Source organism: Myxocyprinus asiaticus, chromosome 27 (assembly GCF_019703515.2).
Source record: "Myxocyprinus asiaticus isolate MX2 ecotype Aquarium Trade chromosome 27, UBuf_Myxa_2, whole genome shotgun sequence".
Taxonomy (NCBI): Eukaryota; Metazoa; Chordata; class Actinopteri; order Cypriniformes; family Catostomidae; genus Myxocyprinus; species Myxocyprinus asiaticus.
Window position 1 is genome coordinate 3,255,005 of NC_059370.1, and position 13,643 is coordinate 3,268,647.

The 13,643-nt window shown below is 34.3% G+C and overlaps 1 protein-coding gene across 1 annotated transcript in view; it reads right to left on the reverse strand.

Annotated features, from left to right (window-relative positions):
• The window catches only part of LOC127418143 (myotilin-like), a 52,900-nt gene that overhangs the window by 2,309 nt on the left and 36,948 nt on the right, over positions 1-13,643 (reverse strand). Inside the window, exons 10-16 of the mRNA XM_051658549.1 lie at positions 13,313-13,457; positions 13,120-13,224; positions 11,796-11,833; positions 10,683-10,818; positions 5,159-5,366; positions 2,464-2,629; positions 1,400-1,533 (exon numbers count right to left, since the gene is read on the reverse strand). Of these exons, the coding sequence (XP_051514509.1) occupies positions 1,400-1,533; positions 2,464-2,629; positions 5,159-5,366; positions 10,683-10,818; positions 11,796-11,833; positions 13,120-13,224; positions 13,313-13,457 (932 nt within the window). The remainder of the gene's footprint in view (positions 1-1,399; positions 1,534-2,463; positions 2,630-5,158; positions 5,367-10,682; positions 10,819-11,795; positions 11,834-13,119; positions 13,225-13,312; positions 13,458-13,643) is intronic.

A 13,643-nucleotide genomic window follows, 5' to 3' on the forward strand; every position in this document is an offset into this window, starting at 1 on the left:
AATAGGAATCAGGGACTAGAAATGGTTCAAAGAGTGAAAACAAAATCATAAAAGGAAGGAAATGATGTGTAGAATATAACCAAGAAAAATCTCTTCAAAAGAAATGAATAATAATTTTGAAACACACATATATATAAAATCATGTACACTCACATGAGATGAAGTCATATCAGTAACCTTATAAAAGCTGTTTTACATGGAAAATACATTTATTGAAAAGACATTATTTTATATAGACGATATATCTCCCCCACACAGGAAAAAGTTGGATTGATTGTTTTCTCTTCTTTTGTTGAGGCATGTTGGTTATTTTGGGTTTGCTTTTCCAAACCAGTTTTTTTTATTTATTTATTTATTTATTTTTAATTTGATGTCACCCAACTTTAGCACAGGATACTGTCATTTTAAATAGGGACTAAAATGAAATGTTTTACATTTTGGTTTGTTCTGAGCAGAAACAGTATTTTCCGGCATTCCGCAGCCTCTTTTCCAAATGGTAAACGGTTAGAATGGTTATTAACGTTCTTTTTAAAATGACAGTACTCTGCTAAGGGTGGGTGATATACCAGTTGCAGTGTATCCAGATCTCACAAGCGAAACAAGGCACCTGTTATAACACAAAATAAGGGACTTGCCTCACCCAAAATGAGCGATTAATTTTTTTCCCCATGTGGGAGATTTTTCAGGATAGAAATCAAAACAAGCATTGTATACCGTAGCCTATATAAAGTAACGTCTTTTCAATAAATCCATTCAAAGTATTAAACGTATGCCCAAAACTATATAAAACATTTGAAATATTAATTTGGCCAGCTAAAATCAATTATTAGCCTAAATCTCTATCTCCTGCAAGCATGCATACGCTGTGTGGGCGCATTTAGACTAAACATCATCTTATGCGGGCGGAATGATTTTCATTTTTTTAACCTTGATTTTTAAACTTCTTGTCCTTCAGAATCAAAGTGCATGCTTATGTTCTACTAAAAAGAGAGAAGCCTTATTTTCTCAGGCAACAGGAAGTGGTGTAGTTCCAAAAATGTACTGTGATAAACCTTTAGGTATTTGGATTCATGAAAAAAATGATCAGAGCAAAATTAACTGGTTATAGCCGAACCAGTTACCAGCATTTAAAAATACTGTTTTCACTCTGGAACAAATAAAAGGGATTTCATTCCTATTTTCGGTTACGTTCTGCAAAAATGTTTGTTCGTTTTCATTCCTTGAGTCGTTTTTAGTCCCTGATTTTAAAACATTATTAATCGTTCTTTTATTTCGTTCTTTCCTGTTACCATTTGAAAAGGAGACCAGAACAAACCGAAATGAAAAACATTTCGTTTTTAATCCCTGATAGAAATTACACACATCAGCTTTAACCTCGAACCAATACAGCAACACTTACTGCCCACATCTAGTCTGGCATTGCAGTTGGACATGCCCGCTTCATTAATGGCAGATACAGTGTACCAGCCGGCGTCAGATTTCATCACTGAATCAATGATCAGACACTGCTTCCCTGAACTGTCCTGAGAAAGACTGACACACACAAACACACAAACATTAGACATTTTGTACTTCTAAAAAGACCAGATGAATAAATATTTGCTGAATCTTTTTAAGAATTGTGGCATAAAGATACTCCAAAAAATGTATGGGTAAATTTATTTTTAAAAAGTGCATGAAAGTCTTTTGCATTAGGACCATATTCTGTAACCATCATTAAATCAAAACCATGCAGGAAAAAATGTTGGTGCTCTGGAGGACAATTCAGGAAAGGTCTTAATTGTTTTAGTGCACAAAGGGTTGATCTGGTGGTTTACATTTGTAGTCTGTGAAGTCTGAACAATAAATTGTTTTATGTGAAATGGTATAATGATGTGTAAGTACAGGATACTTAACCCCAAACTGAAACTTTTATCATCATTTACTCACATTTATTTTGTTTAAAACCTGTTTGACTTTATTCCATGGATCACAAAAACATATTACGTTATGGCACACTTTTCATGTCAAACTTGTGCAATGCGTCTGATGTGGTATATTTGAATAGACACAAATTAGTGCAAATAATATTTGAGAGCTGCGGTGGAGGGGTAGATTTTAAACTAATAATGATTTAAAATTTGGTCTTTTCCTCACACAAAGCTATTATATGATTTTAGAAGACTTGGAATATGGTACATTTTTTTCATTATTGGATTTTAACAGCCTGGATACCCATTGTCATTAATTGTATGGCAAAGAGCAGCCAGGACATTCAGCAAAATTACTTCTTTTTTGTTTCACAGAAGAAAATAATATGAGGGACATGAGGCTCAGTAAATGGAGATGAAATGTTCATTTCACCCAAGTGGCAACTGTCATCAAAAACTATAAAAATATCTAATATTTATAATATTATACTGTATATGTTTGGAATATTTGCACATAAAACTGATCATGGTTTTATGGTGGTAAATGACAGACCTCATTCTCATTGGGTCAATACACAGCATCTCTTTATCTTTCTTCCAGTATATCTGTGGTGTTGGAGATGCAGCCACTTTACACTCTAACTTCACTGTATCTCCCTCCAGAGCTCGAAAATTCCTCATCTTCACCATGAATGAGGGAGGACACAACTGCTCCTGAGCTAAGCACACAAAAAATGGCAAAACATCTTGTTCACAATCACATAACAAATATGACTTGAAGCAGTATTTTATATTGATAGCAAAGTACACATATTGTGGTCTACAAAAAACATTTCACAGCTTTTTTTAATCATTAAATCATTGCATAAACATCCATTTTAATTATAAGACTTTACAAGTCAAGCATATAAAATGGGCATAGTATAGAACAGAAAGGAGCACACATTCAATGTACATTTTGAGACATTAAGAAAAACACTCATAAAGCTACTAGGTTAAAACATAACAGTAGTTCTCATTTCAGAAAAATAAATAAATGTATTTACACCGATCAGCCACAACATTAAAACCACCTGCCAAATATTGTGTAGGTCCCTCTCGTGCCGCTAAACAGCGCCATCCCTCATCTCTGAATAGCATTCTGAGATTATATTCTTCTCACCACAATTGTACAGAGTGGTTATCTGAGTTACAGTAGACTTTGTCAGTTCGAACCAGTCTGACCATTCTCTGTTGACCTCTCTCGTCAACAAGGCTTTCTATCCGCAGAACTGCCGCTCACTGGATGTTTTTTGTTTTTGGCACCATTCAGAGTAAATTGGTCAACAGAGAATGGCCTGACTGGTTCGAACTGACAAAGTCTACGTTAACTCAGATAACTGCTCTGTACAATTGTGGCAAAAAGAATATAATCTCAGAATGCTATTCAGAGATGCGGGTTGATGCTGTTTTGATGGCACGAGGGGGACCTACACAATATTAGGCAGGTGATTTCAATGTTGTGGCTGATCGGTATGTGTATATATATATATATATATATATATATGTGTGTGTGTGTGTGTGTGTGTGTGTTGATGTTATGTATAATAATGTATTGCAACTGTAGTTACAATTATTTCTAAGAATTTATGGCATATTATAAGGTGTATTATGAGACATTATTAATGCATTATAATGCATTATAAACATTGACTTCATAGAAAGTGTTACTGAAATCTGATTAGAATTTTAAAGAAGTAATTAGTCTTATGTAGTGGATTAGTTTTTTTGAGTAACTTACCCTATACTTATCACAATATAACAACAAAGTGAATAAACCAAATAGTCTCTTACTGAATAATATTTGCATAACATCCTGAAACTTTTTAGTAATGTCCTTTTAACAAATAAAAACCAAAAATCATTCCTTAATGATTTCATCATCCAGGAAGTGACATTATTTTTGATGGGAGAACAACAGCACAAACATCAGGGCTAAAGGCTCCCCGGGGTAAAAGGCTCCTTTTATTTTATTTTCTCCCAAAACACTAAATAGCATCAAAAACTACCACAGCAGTTTCCTAAACACCTGTTTGTCATTATGAACTGCAAAATATTCCTCTTCCATGAGATCGTTGAGTGTAATGTTTAAAGTTTGATTTTAAGATCATTTGATCAAATATTTAATCATTTTTAAATTGTTGTAAATGTATATAGCTAATGAATATCCTTGAAATTATTAAATTAATTTTGAGACAAAATAGTCATTTATCATTTTCAATTTTGTTAAAAGTGATTATATCAATACATTTTCAAAACCTGCCCAATAAGTGTAAGTATAGTATTTGGGGTAAAAAGCCCCCCTGTTGCAGGGACTAAAGGCCCCTATTAAACACTGTTTTTCTTAAGTGGGGGGAATAGATTTTATTTGAAGAATGTTCAAAATGGGCTCACATTAACTGATCCAAACACACTGGATATTGATTTTTTTTAATGCTTGAGATGTCATGAAATGTCAAATGTGACTGAAATGAACAAGAAAATATGCACCCCATTCTGAAGTGGTTATTTTGAATAAGCATTATCTTAATTTTTTACTCAAAAAAGCATCTTGCTGTCTTAAAATGATTTGCATAAGATTGACAAATTGTGCCCTTTAACTATTGCCCTGGTATATACACTATTTCAACATAACCCCCTAGGGGCCTTTTACCCCAAGTAAGGGAGTCTTTTACCCCAGGTGTGGGGTAAAAAGCCCCCTCACCACCTTTTTTTTAATTATTATTATTCAAAACAACCCTTATTTATTTTCATGCAAATTATGTTGCTCCGTCAATATTCAATAAAACATAATGTATGAATTGAATCTTGATAAACTTTGTGACCAGTAAAAAGCTTATTTTCCTTAAGATGTGCCTTCAGCCCTGTTGTACCCTAAGTATTAGCTATGGATTTGATAAATTCACTAATAATTTGTGATATTAGTTTGGTCGTCTTGCTCTTTATAATTACAGAAATCAGTTTGATAAAAAAAAATTAAATAAGTAAAAGCTAACTGCATGTTGACTCCCTCATGTAAGCAAACTCTCAATCAATGAAAGTCTGCAATACTCTTATAGAAATACCTCCTTAAATAAACACAAGCGTATTTTATAAAAGTCACAAAGTTCAAAAGGTACTAATTAACAGGAATGATTCCCCACAAAGGGGAGATTACAAAGACTATAACATGGTCCTTCATTTCACACAAATTATAAGAGGCTGCTTACCAATTACATCCAAGCACAAGGAGAAGTGGCTCTCTCCAGCACGGTTCTTTGCTACACATTCATAAACTCCTGCATGGTGAATGGTCACTATCTCAATGATGAAGGAGTGGACACTCTTCTCACACACCAGCATCTTATGATAATCATCAGGCAGGATGGGTTTCCCATCCAGATACCAAGAAATATCTGGGGTCGGCAAACCTACGACCTGCAGGACCAAAATTGTAGACTCATTGGTAACTATCAATGCTTTCGAATGTTTATACTTCCCTACTATGTAGTATGCCAAAAACAGTATGCCAATCGAGTAGTATGCCCAAATCCACAGTTTTCATAAAACAGAAAGTGAGAAAAACCCAGATGACCTACTATTTCCAGCGAGATTCGATCGTGCGGATCGACTGGAGACTTTACTATCCCATAATGCCTTGGAAACTGAGGAGACGTCACACTGAAAACGCTGAATTTAAACAAAAATGGCAGAAGACCGCAAGCACTACAGTATATACAGTACATACCAAGAAAGTTGTTCCTTGTGCTTAAATTGTGGTTGTTTAACAAAACTAAAGTAGATTATTTCACGGTTATTGTTGTTATTACGTCTCTCATTACACGGCTCTCTGGAATATTTGATTCTGATTGGTCAATGGTGCCATTTAGCGTTGTGATATCTCTCAGTAACAACCACACATTCACATATCAGGCGGCTCACCCAGGTATCGCAAGTCATCTTTCCTACTTCTCCCGGATCACTGTGGGATTTTTACCAGTAAGTTAATACAATTATTTCAGCTCAAATCTATGTTTATTTATTTATTTATTTGGCAAGTAGTCTTGTAATAAGATGCATAATGAGTCACACTGTCACAAAATAAACACCAACAGAACGCCGTTACAAAACAGAGGTGGATTTCAGCTGTTCAGCGATTTCAATGCAAATCATTTTATTTTGTTACAAATTTATTGTGTGATAACAACCACCTGAGAGTACATTATCCTTTACATATATTCCAGTCACAGGACAATCCCCATGCACGTTCCAGGACGAAGTATGACCAGAATCTATGCATACTACTGGCATACATACTTAAAGAGCGTACTGTTTTACCGGCTGAGGAGTGCGTCCTTTATCAAAAGCAGTACATACACTGACAGTATGCAATTTTGGACAGCTAATGTCTTTCACTGTTGTGTCTAATTTATTTTAATTTACATTTTCAGGCCAAATTGAACATCATGGAAGCAAGTTTTCACAGGCAAGCTCCACTTAGATTTTTCAGAAAATGTAAAAAAAAAAGGTTTTTATATACTTTTTCAGTGTAATGTGTAATTATTAATCTATGTTGCACCTGTCTTTCACAATTGTCTACAGTTGTTTCAATTATCAGTTTTATGAGATACAGGGGTCACTGACAAATAAAATTGCCCATGGTGATAAAATTTTGAAATCTTTTTAAAATACATTCTTAAATACATGTGTCAAGTCTGTAGAAATGTAATCTTTGTGTCTATGTTGGTTTCATAAAGCTTTGGGGAAAAAAGCTAGCATTTTTGCAAAAGAAAAATGTATTTAATGACTTTAAAAATGTCATGTGGTGTAACCATCAAGTAAAATGTATTAAAATCCTTTTTTTGTGTGTGGATTTTTCCCCTTTTTCACCCAGTTTGGAATGCCCAATTCCCAATGTGCTTTTAAGTCCTTGTGGTCGCGTAGTGATTCGCCTCAATCTGGGTGGCGGAGGACGAATCCCAGTTGCCTCTGCGTCTGAGACCATCAACTCACGCATCTTATCACGTGGCTTGTTGAGCGGGTTGCCACGGAGACATAGCGCATGTGGAGGCTTCACGCCATCCACTGCGGCATCTGCGCTCAGCTCACCACGCACCCCACCAAGAACGAACCACATTATAGCGATCACGAGGAGGTTACCCCATGTGACTCTACCCTTCCTAGCAACTGGGCCAATTTGGTTGCATAGGAGACCTGGCTGGAGTCACTCAGCACACCCTGGGATTCAAACTAGCAAGCTAGCGAACTCCAGGGGTGGTAGCCAGCGTCTTTTACCACTGAGCTACCCAGGCCCCCCGTATTAAAATACTTTTAAATGCATGAGAGTGTAGACAACTTTAATTTCAAAAACCTTTTTAAAAGTCAAGATCAAGAATTTTTCTTTGGGTGACCCCATCTGACCTTAACAAAATGTGCCTTTTCATAATAAATGTCAAAATATTCACACAGTCATGACGGTCTAAAGTGGTCCTCTTGTTTTTTTCTTTTTTTTTCTTCACATGACAACAAAATGGTTAGCTGGATGTTGGTTACACCACATGACTTTGATTTGGTTGATGAAAGTTTTTCAAATATTAATATTTTAAAACAACTGCTTATTTTTTTAAAGAAATAATAATAAAGATTATTGTGCACTACTCATGCAAATATTTAATGCGCCTTACATTTTTTGTTTTTACTGCTTCTATTTTTACTGATGAGAACACCACATGACATTTTTCACTTTAAGCCCAAGAGCAAAATATCAAAATGACTTTGAACTCAGTAATTGAAAACATGTTCATCATAGAAGAGGTGTATTCAGTAACACTTTATAATAATGGTCCATCATTAATAGGTAACTATGCAGGAATTAATGCAGGATTAATGAGTAGTACTACATTAACACTTTAGTTACTACAATTTACTAATATGGAAACATGATTAACCAATCAGTAAGTAATAGTGAACTGATGACTGAGGTAGTTCATTGTTAGGTAAACAATAGTTACTGAATTTGATCTGCCTCATTGAGAACTATCAACTATAGCTAATTTAAAATAACTACTAATTAATTACTAATCAAAACATTAACATGTGTCTAAAATGTGAATGATTATGTTTTTATAGTAAACAAGATCACGCATGGGTTCTTTGTGGGAATATCTCCCCCTCAATGTCTATGGTGGTTACGGCCATGATCATAGTTAGCTTACCTTACAGAAATATAGGGATGTATGTGCCCAACATGTGTATTCCTTGGAATATCTCTTCAGTTCATTAAAAAATGATTAACTTCTGCATGTTTGATATTGCTGAAGGTCTTTTTTAAACAATTCTGGTAACCCATAAGTAATGAGTCAAGTGTTACCACATAAATATGAAGGAATTGCTAATGATCTGGACCATTATTCTAAAGTGAGGGTCATGGTAACGCATTATTAATTAATGAGATCTTACTGTTTCCTTCCTTGGGAGTTAAAGGTTATTTGGACCATTATTCTAAAGTGAGGGTCATAGTAACGCATTATTAATTAATGAGATCTTACTGTTTTCGACCTTGGGAATTAAAGGTTATTTGGACCATTATTCTAAAGTGAAAACACATTATAAACCATTAATAGTAATTAACAGTAGTTCCTTGTCAATTAGTAATGAATACTCAAGTGTTTGTTCCTACATTTTATTCATTTAATCAAACAGATACTTAACAAACATTCACAGACATTCAAAAATTATGAATCATTGAAATAATTGAACAGAATTGCAAACCTTTAGCAGGATAATGCTTTTAATTGCTGGTGCTCATGGTTACTACATGTTTTAAAAGTCTTATCTCTTAACATAAAGTAAAATAATAAAATCATGTGTCTAAAGGTCAAATGTGTTGATCTCCACAAGACTTCAACAGAAACGGAGAGAAAACCGGCGTGCAGCATGAGGCCGATACCACATGTGTACTTCCGTCCTAGACAGCCCACTCTGTAAATACGTACAGTTTTATAAAGTTAATTTGTCATGTTTCCTCCTTTGGCTATGTTCGGTCTGAACAGAACAGAATGAATGTTAAAATTTACCACGTGCAGGCGGAGCGACGGGAGGGCAGAGCAAAATCGCACTCGCTCTTCTTTCAGTTTCAGTGCGAGCACTGAATGTGGCGAACCATGATTGGATTAGAAGCTTGATGGACCAGATACTCATTCTTTTTTTCACTGGATCCATTAAGTTACTCAGAAAAAAAAATGCACTTCACATAATATTAAACACTTCTTGTAAGATTAACCTACAGTATCTATGAATAAAAATTTCATTTTAAAAATGTTTTGTAAAAAAACAAAAAAAAACAAATTGTGTATATTCAAGTGTGTATTCATTAATTAATAATGTGTTACCATGACCCTCACTTTAAAATAATTAGTAATTTCTTTATGTTTATGTAGTAACCACTTGACTCATTACTTATGGGTTACCAAAATTATTTTAAAAAGACCTCCAGCAATATCAAACCTGCCGAAGTTAATCATTTTTGAATGAGCAGAAGAGATATTCCAAGGAATACACATGTTGGGCATATACATTCTTATATTTCTGTAAGGTAAGCTAACTATGATCATGGCCATAACCACCATAGACATTGAGGGGGAGATATTCCCACAAATAATAATTTGTAATGAACAGAAGAGATATCCCAAGGAATACACATGTTGGGCATATACATCCCTATATTTCTGTAAGGTAAGCTAACTATGATCATGGCCGTAACCACCATAGACATTGAGGGGGAGATATTCCCACAAATAATAATTTGTAATGAACAGAAGAGATATCCCAAGAAATACACATGTTGGGCACATACATCTGTAAGCTAACTATGATACTCTGCCAGACACTGTAGCCTTGATTTAGTGAGCTGTTACGTTCATAAATTAATTCCAGCAAAGAACACACGTGAGGCTCATGTTTCTCTGAAGGTGCATTTCATGATCATGCTCACAATAAAAACATAATCATTCACATTTTAGACACGTTAATGTTTTGATTAGTAATTAATTAGTAGTTATTTTATATTAGCCATAGTTATTTGATAGTTCTCAATTTGGAAAATCAAATTCAGTAATTACTGATTACCTAACAGTGAACTACCTCAGTCATCAGTTCGCTATTACTTACTGATTAATTAATTATGTTTCCATATTAGTTAATAGTAGTAACTAAAGTGTATGTAGTACTACTCATTAATCCTGTATTAATTCCTGCATAGTTACCAATTAATGACGGACCATTATTAAAAAGTTTTACCGTGTATTCAAGTGATTGTTTTGTGTGAATTGCATTTTTTGTGTATTTTTGAATAACTTAAAAGATTCAGACAAAAAAAAAAAAAAAAAAGAGTGTCACGTCCAGTGATCTATAATATAGCATATCAGTGGTCACGTCATTAACCCAAAGATGTAATGAGATAAATCTTGTTCAGATAGACTTGTTTAGACTCTTCTTATCAGGTTGTAACCTTGCTGTCCTTTTGTGGTATATAGTGATTATCTGCATGAGTTTATAAATCTTGCTTTATTGTGGAAGGTTTTATATTTTTTTGTTTGTTTAACACTATAATTAATGCCCAGCCACATTAATATTTTCTAACTTCTATTTCCTTTCTTCAGAAGGCCAGAAACATTGTTGTTAGATGTTCTGGTGAAATAAAGTCATACAGAATATTTAATTAAGTCAATAAATGAAAACATATAAACTGTTTGCCTTGAAATCAATTCTGCAGAATCGTCCTTCTTCGACAGTAAGATCTTGAGGCACTTGGACAAAACGGGGGGCAAAACATTTCTCCTGGATTGTGGACGCCTCTGTACCGTCTCTTCCAGAATGATTCTTCCTAGACCTGCATGATGAAAACAAGATAAACTATTCAAAAATCAGCTGAGCAAGAAAAAACAGATAGAGGAGACCGGGGCTAGTTGTCACAAGGGTTATATCTCAGTAATTGTAAGGTTTTGAGTCAAATGTCCAATTACACAAATGATTATTCTCTTACAGAAGTTTTGTATGTTGATTTCAAGTTTAAATCCCTCTTAAATTTGAATCACAATTTATGTCAATTCTGTCTTCCAAAGCAAAATTCTAATTTCACATCTTTGCTATAGCTGTTGAGTAAACAATTGAACACAATAGAACCACACAGATACATTTAAGTGTCAACTTATATAACAACTTTTTTCATAAAGTGTGACAACTACTGGGGAATTTTGAAATAATACGTCAGTGTGTGATCATTGAACTGTATCTTTTTTCCTGAGCAAAAAATGGTGTATTGATTTTTTGTGATAAAAACCCATCTTGAGATATATTCACTGGAGTAAAATGTGTGACATCAAGCCCCAGCTTCCCCTACAGTATACAAACAACATTCCTGCTTGGGTTTCCATATAGGTCACAATTCAAACACAAGAACAACATGATATTATCTTGATAATACTGTATGATTATTTGTTTTATTTTTTTTACTTTTATAAAACCCTTTTAAATTATAAAAATGAAAGTGACACACATTGTAAAGTTACATTTATTACACATTTATATTCCAGGATAACAGTGGTAGTCGAGACAGGCAGGGGTGAGTGCATTTTTCACAGTGATGTCAATCACAAAACTCAAGTACTGATGAAAGACTGATGTAAGACTCAGCTTTTGCCAGAAAAGTCATTCAGTGTTTGACACCATTACAAATGCCAGCCAGTGTTCTCGTACATTCACCCTTAAAGGTGTTAGGTGTGTTAGGACTACATGCACAATAATAAGATGAAGGCACATCAGATGCAAACTCCAAACTTGATACTCCTAATGCAAAAGAACATTTACCATATTCCTCCAGGGTGATGAGCTTCTGGAGAGCCTGGCTGTTAGAATAGTGCAGACAATTAACTTAAATATCCACTGAAAAAATATTTGCGTAGACAGACAGATTAGAGAGACAGACAGACAGACAGACTGGGACATATTGAGACCTGAGTGTATACATGGAGTATAATAATCATAAAATTATGATGGATAGCTTAAGCACACATGGATTTCACACATGCTATTTTGGGCTCTTGGAGGGGCTGTTATCTACTGGGTCTGGCTTTTGAAGATTCCTGTTTAACATAACTAGAGTGATGGGAGCAGATGAACTTAAACTGCCACTCCTGAGGCTTTTGACAATATCATGAAATATCATGAAATGCGAGCACTGATTAGAAGCAAAATGTATTTATTTATTTAACATGAAATACCCCTGGAAATGAAAAACAATGCATCATACATCCCAACCAACACTGGTTAAAATGAATAAACCAAAAAAGTTGTCCTGAGATACTTTTAAAGGTGAGTGAATTAAATTGAAGATGCACCCAACTCACGCCATTGATTGAGTCAATGTTTTTGGGTCAGGCTGGATGGGTTGCTAACAGAGGAATATTTATAGTTCCACAAACAAACAATGTTTACAGTTTCAAGAAAATTAACCTACAAATTGCTTACATATTTCTCTGCATATTAAGCAGGAATAAGAAAATGTTTTTTAACACTGAAAAAGTTATCCACTTCTGCTTTAAAGGCATAATGTTGTTTTTTATTCGATATAGATGAATACATTTCCAGTATTATTTTTTATTTATTGCTATATTCCATTGTTTATATCATATTTATGTTTAATTCTATTAAATACATCCATAGAATTATATAGTAGATTTTACAACCATATATTATTTCAGTTGTGCTACTGAAATAGTTTAATAACCCCAAGTCCCTTTTAAATGTGAAAGGTGAATTGGTTGCAGAATTTAAGACAGGTGCACTGCAATATTTCAGATCTGCCTTAAATGTTTTTGTTGAAACAATGTTTATATGATATATATATATATATATATATATATATATATATATATATATATATATATATTACATTAATATTTCATATAGAATAATTATAATGCGACCTACAGTAGATTCCAAATATATTTTGCCAGTATGTGTCTTCCCTGGGAATTGAACCCATAACCTCTACTGTGCTCTGCTATTGATATAATATCGATATGATCAGTGAACTCACTGAGTAGTCAATATGGATTGCCTGCAATCTTTGAAACATGTTCAAGTGTGACATTAAACCTCAGATAATTGAAAATGTTATTTAAGACAATACCTGTGCAGGTAGTGAACTGAAGGAATCTTCAAGATCAAAGACTGAGGCAGCATTATCTGGACCCAGCAACCTTCTAGCCATCCGCTCCTCATAAGACATCTTCTGCTATGGGTGGAAAGGTTACTGTAAGGTTAATTTGTTTGGTACCAATAACAAATGGAGGTGTAAGGAACTCAGAAAAATGTTCAGACACCTGACTGTTCCTTTGTTGAGGAGCTTTGTTTCGTAGCTTCTTCTCCAGGTCTTGGATAAGAGCATCTTTTGAGCCCTGAATCTCTTTATCTGTGGTGCGAGACGCTGGGCGGGAAACAGTCTTCTTCAAGATTGGCTTTGGCAAACTATGGAACAGCCCAGAGGAAAATTTTAATGCTCAGAGGATGCTCTTTTATGCCCAGAAGACATGCTGGAATCTCAGTTTTGTTTCATTTAAGTATCAAGTTTGTCTCAGATGTTTCTCAAAAAACTTTTTAGAAGAAATATAAAGTAGTAAAAAATGAGACATTTGACACACAGTTAAAGTATAG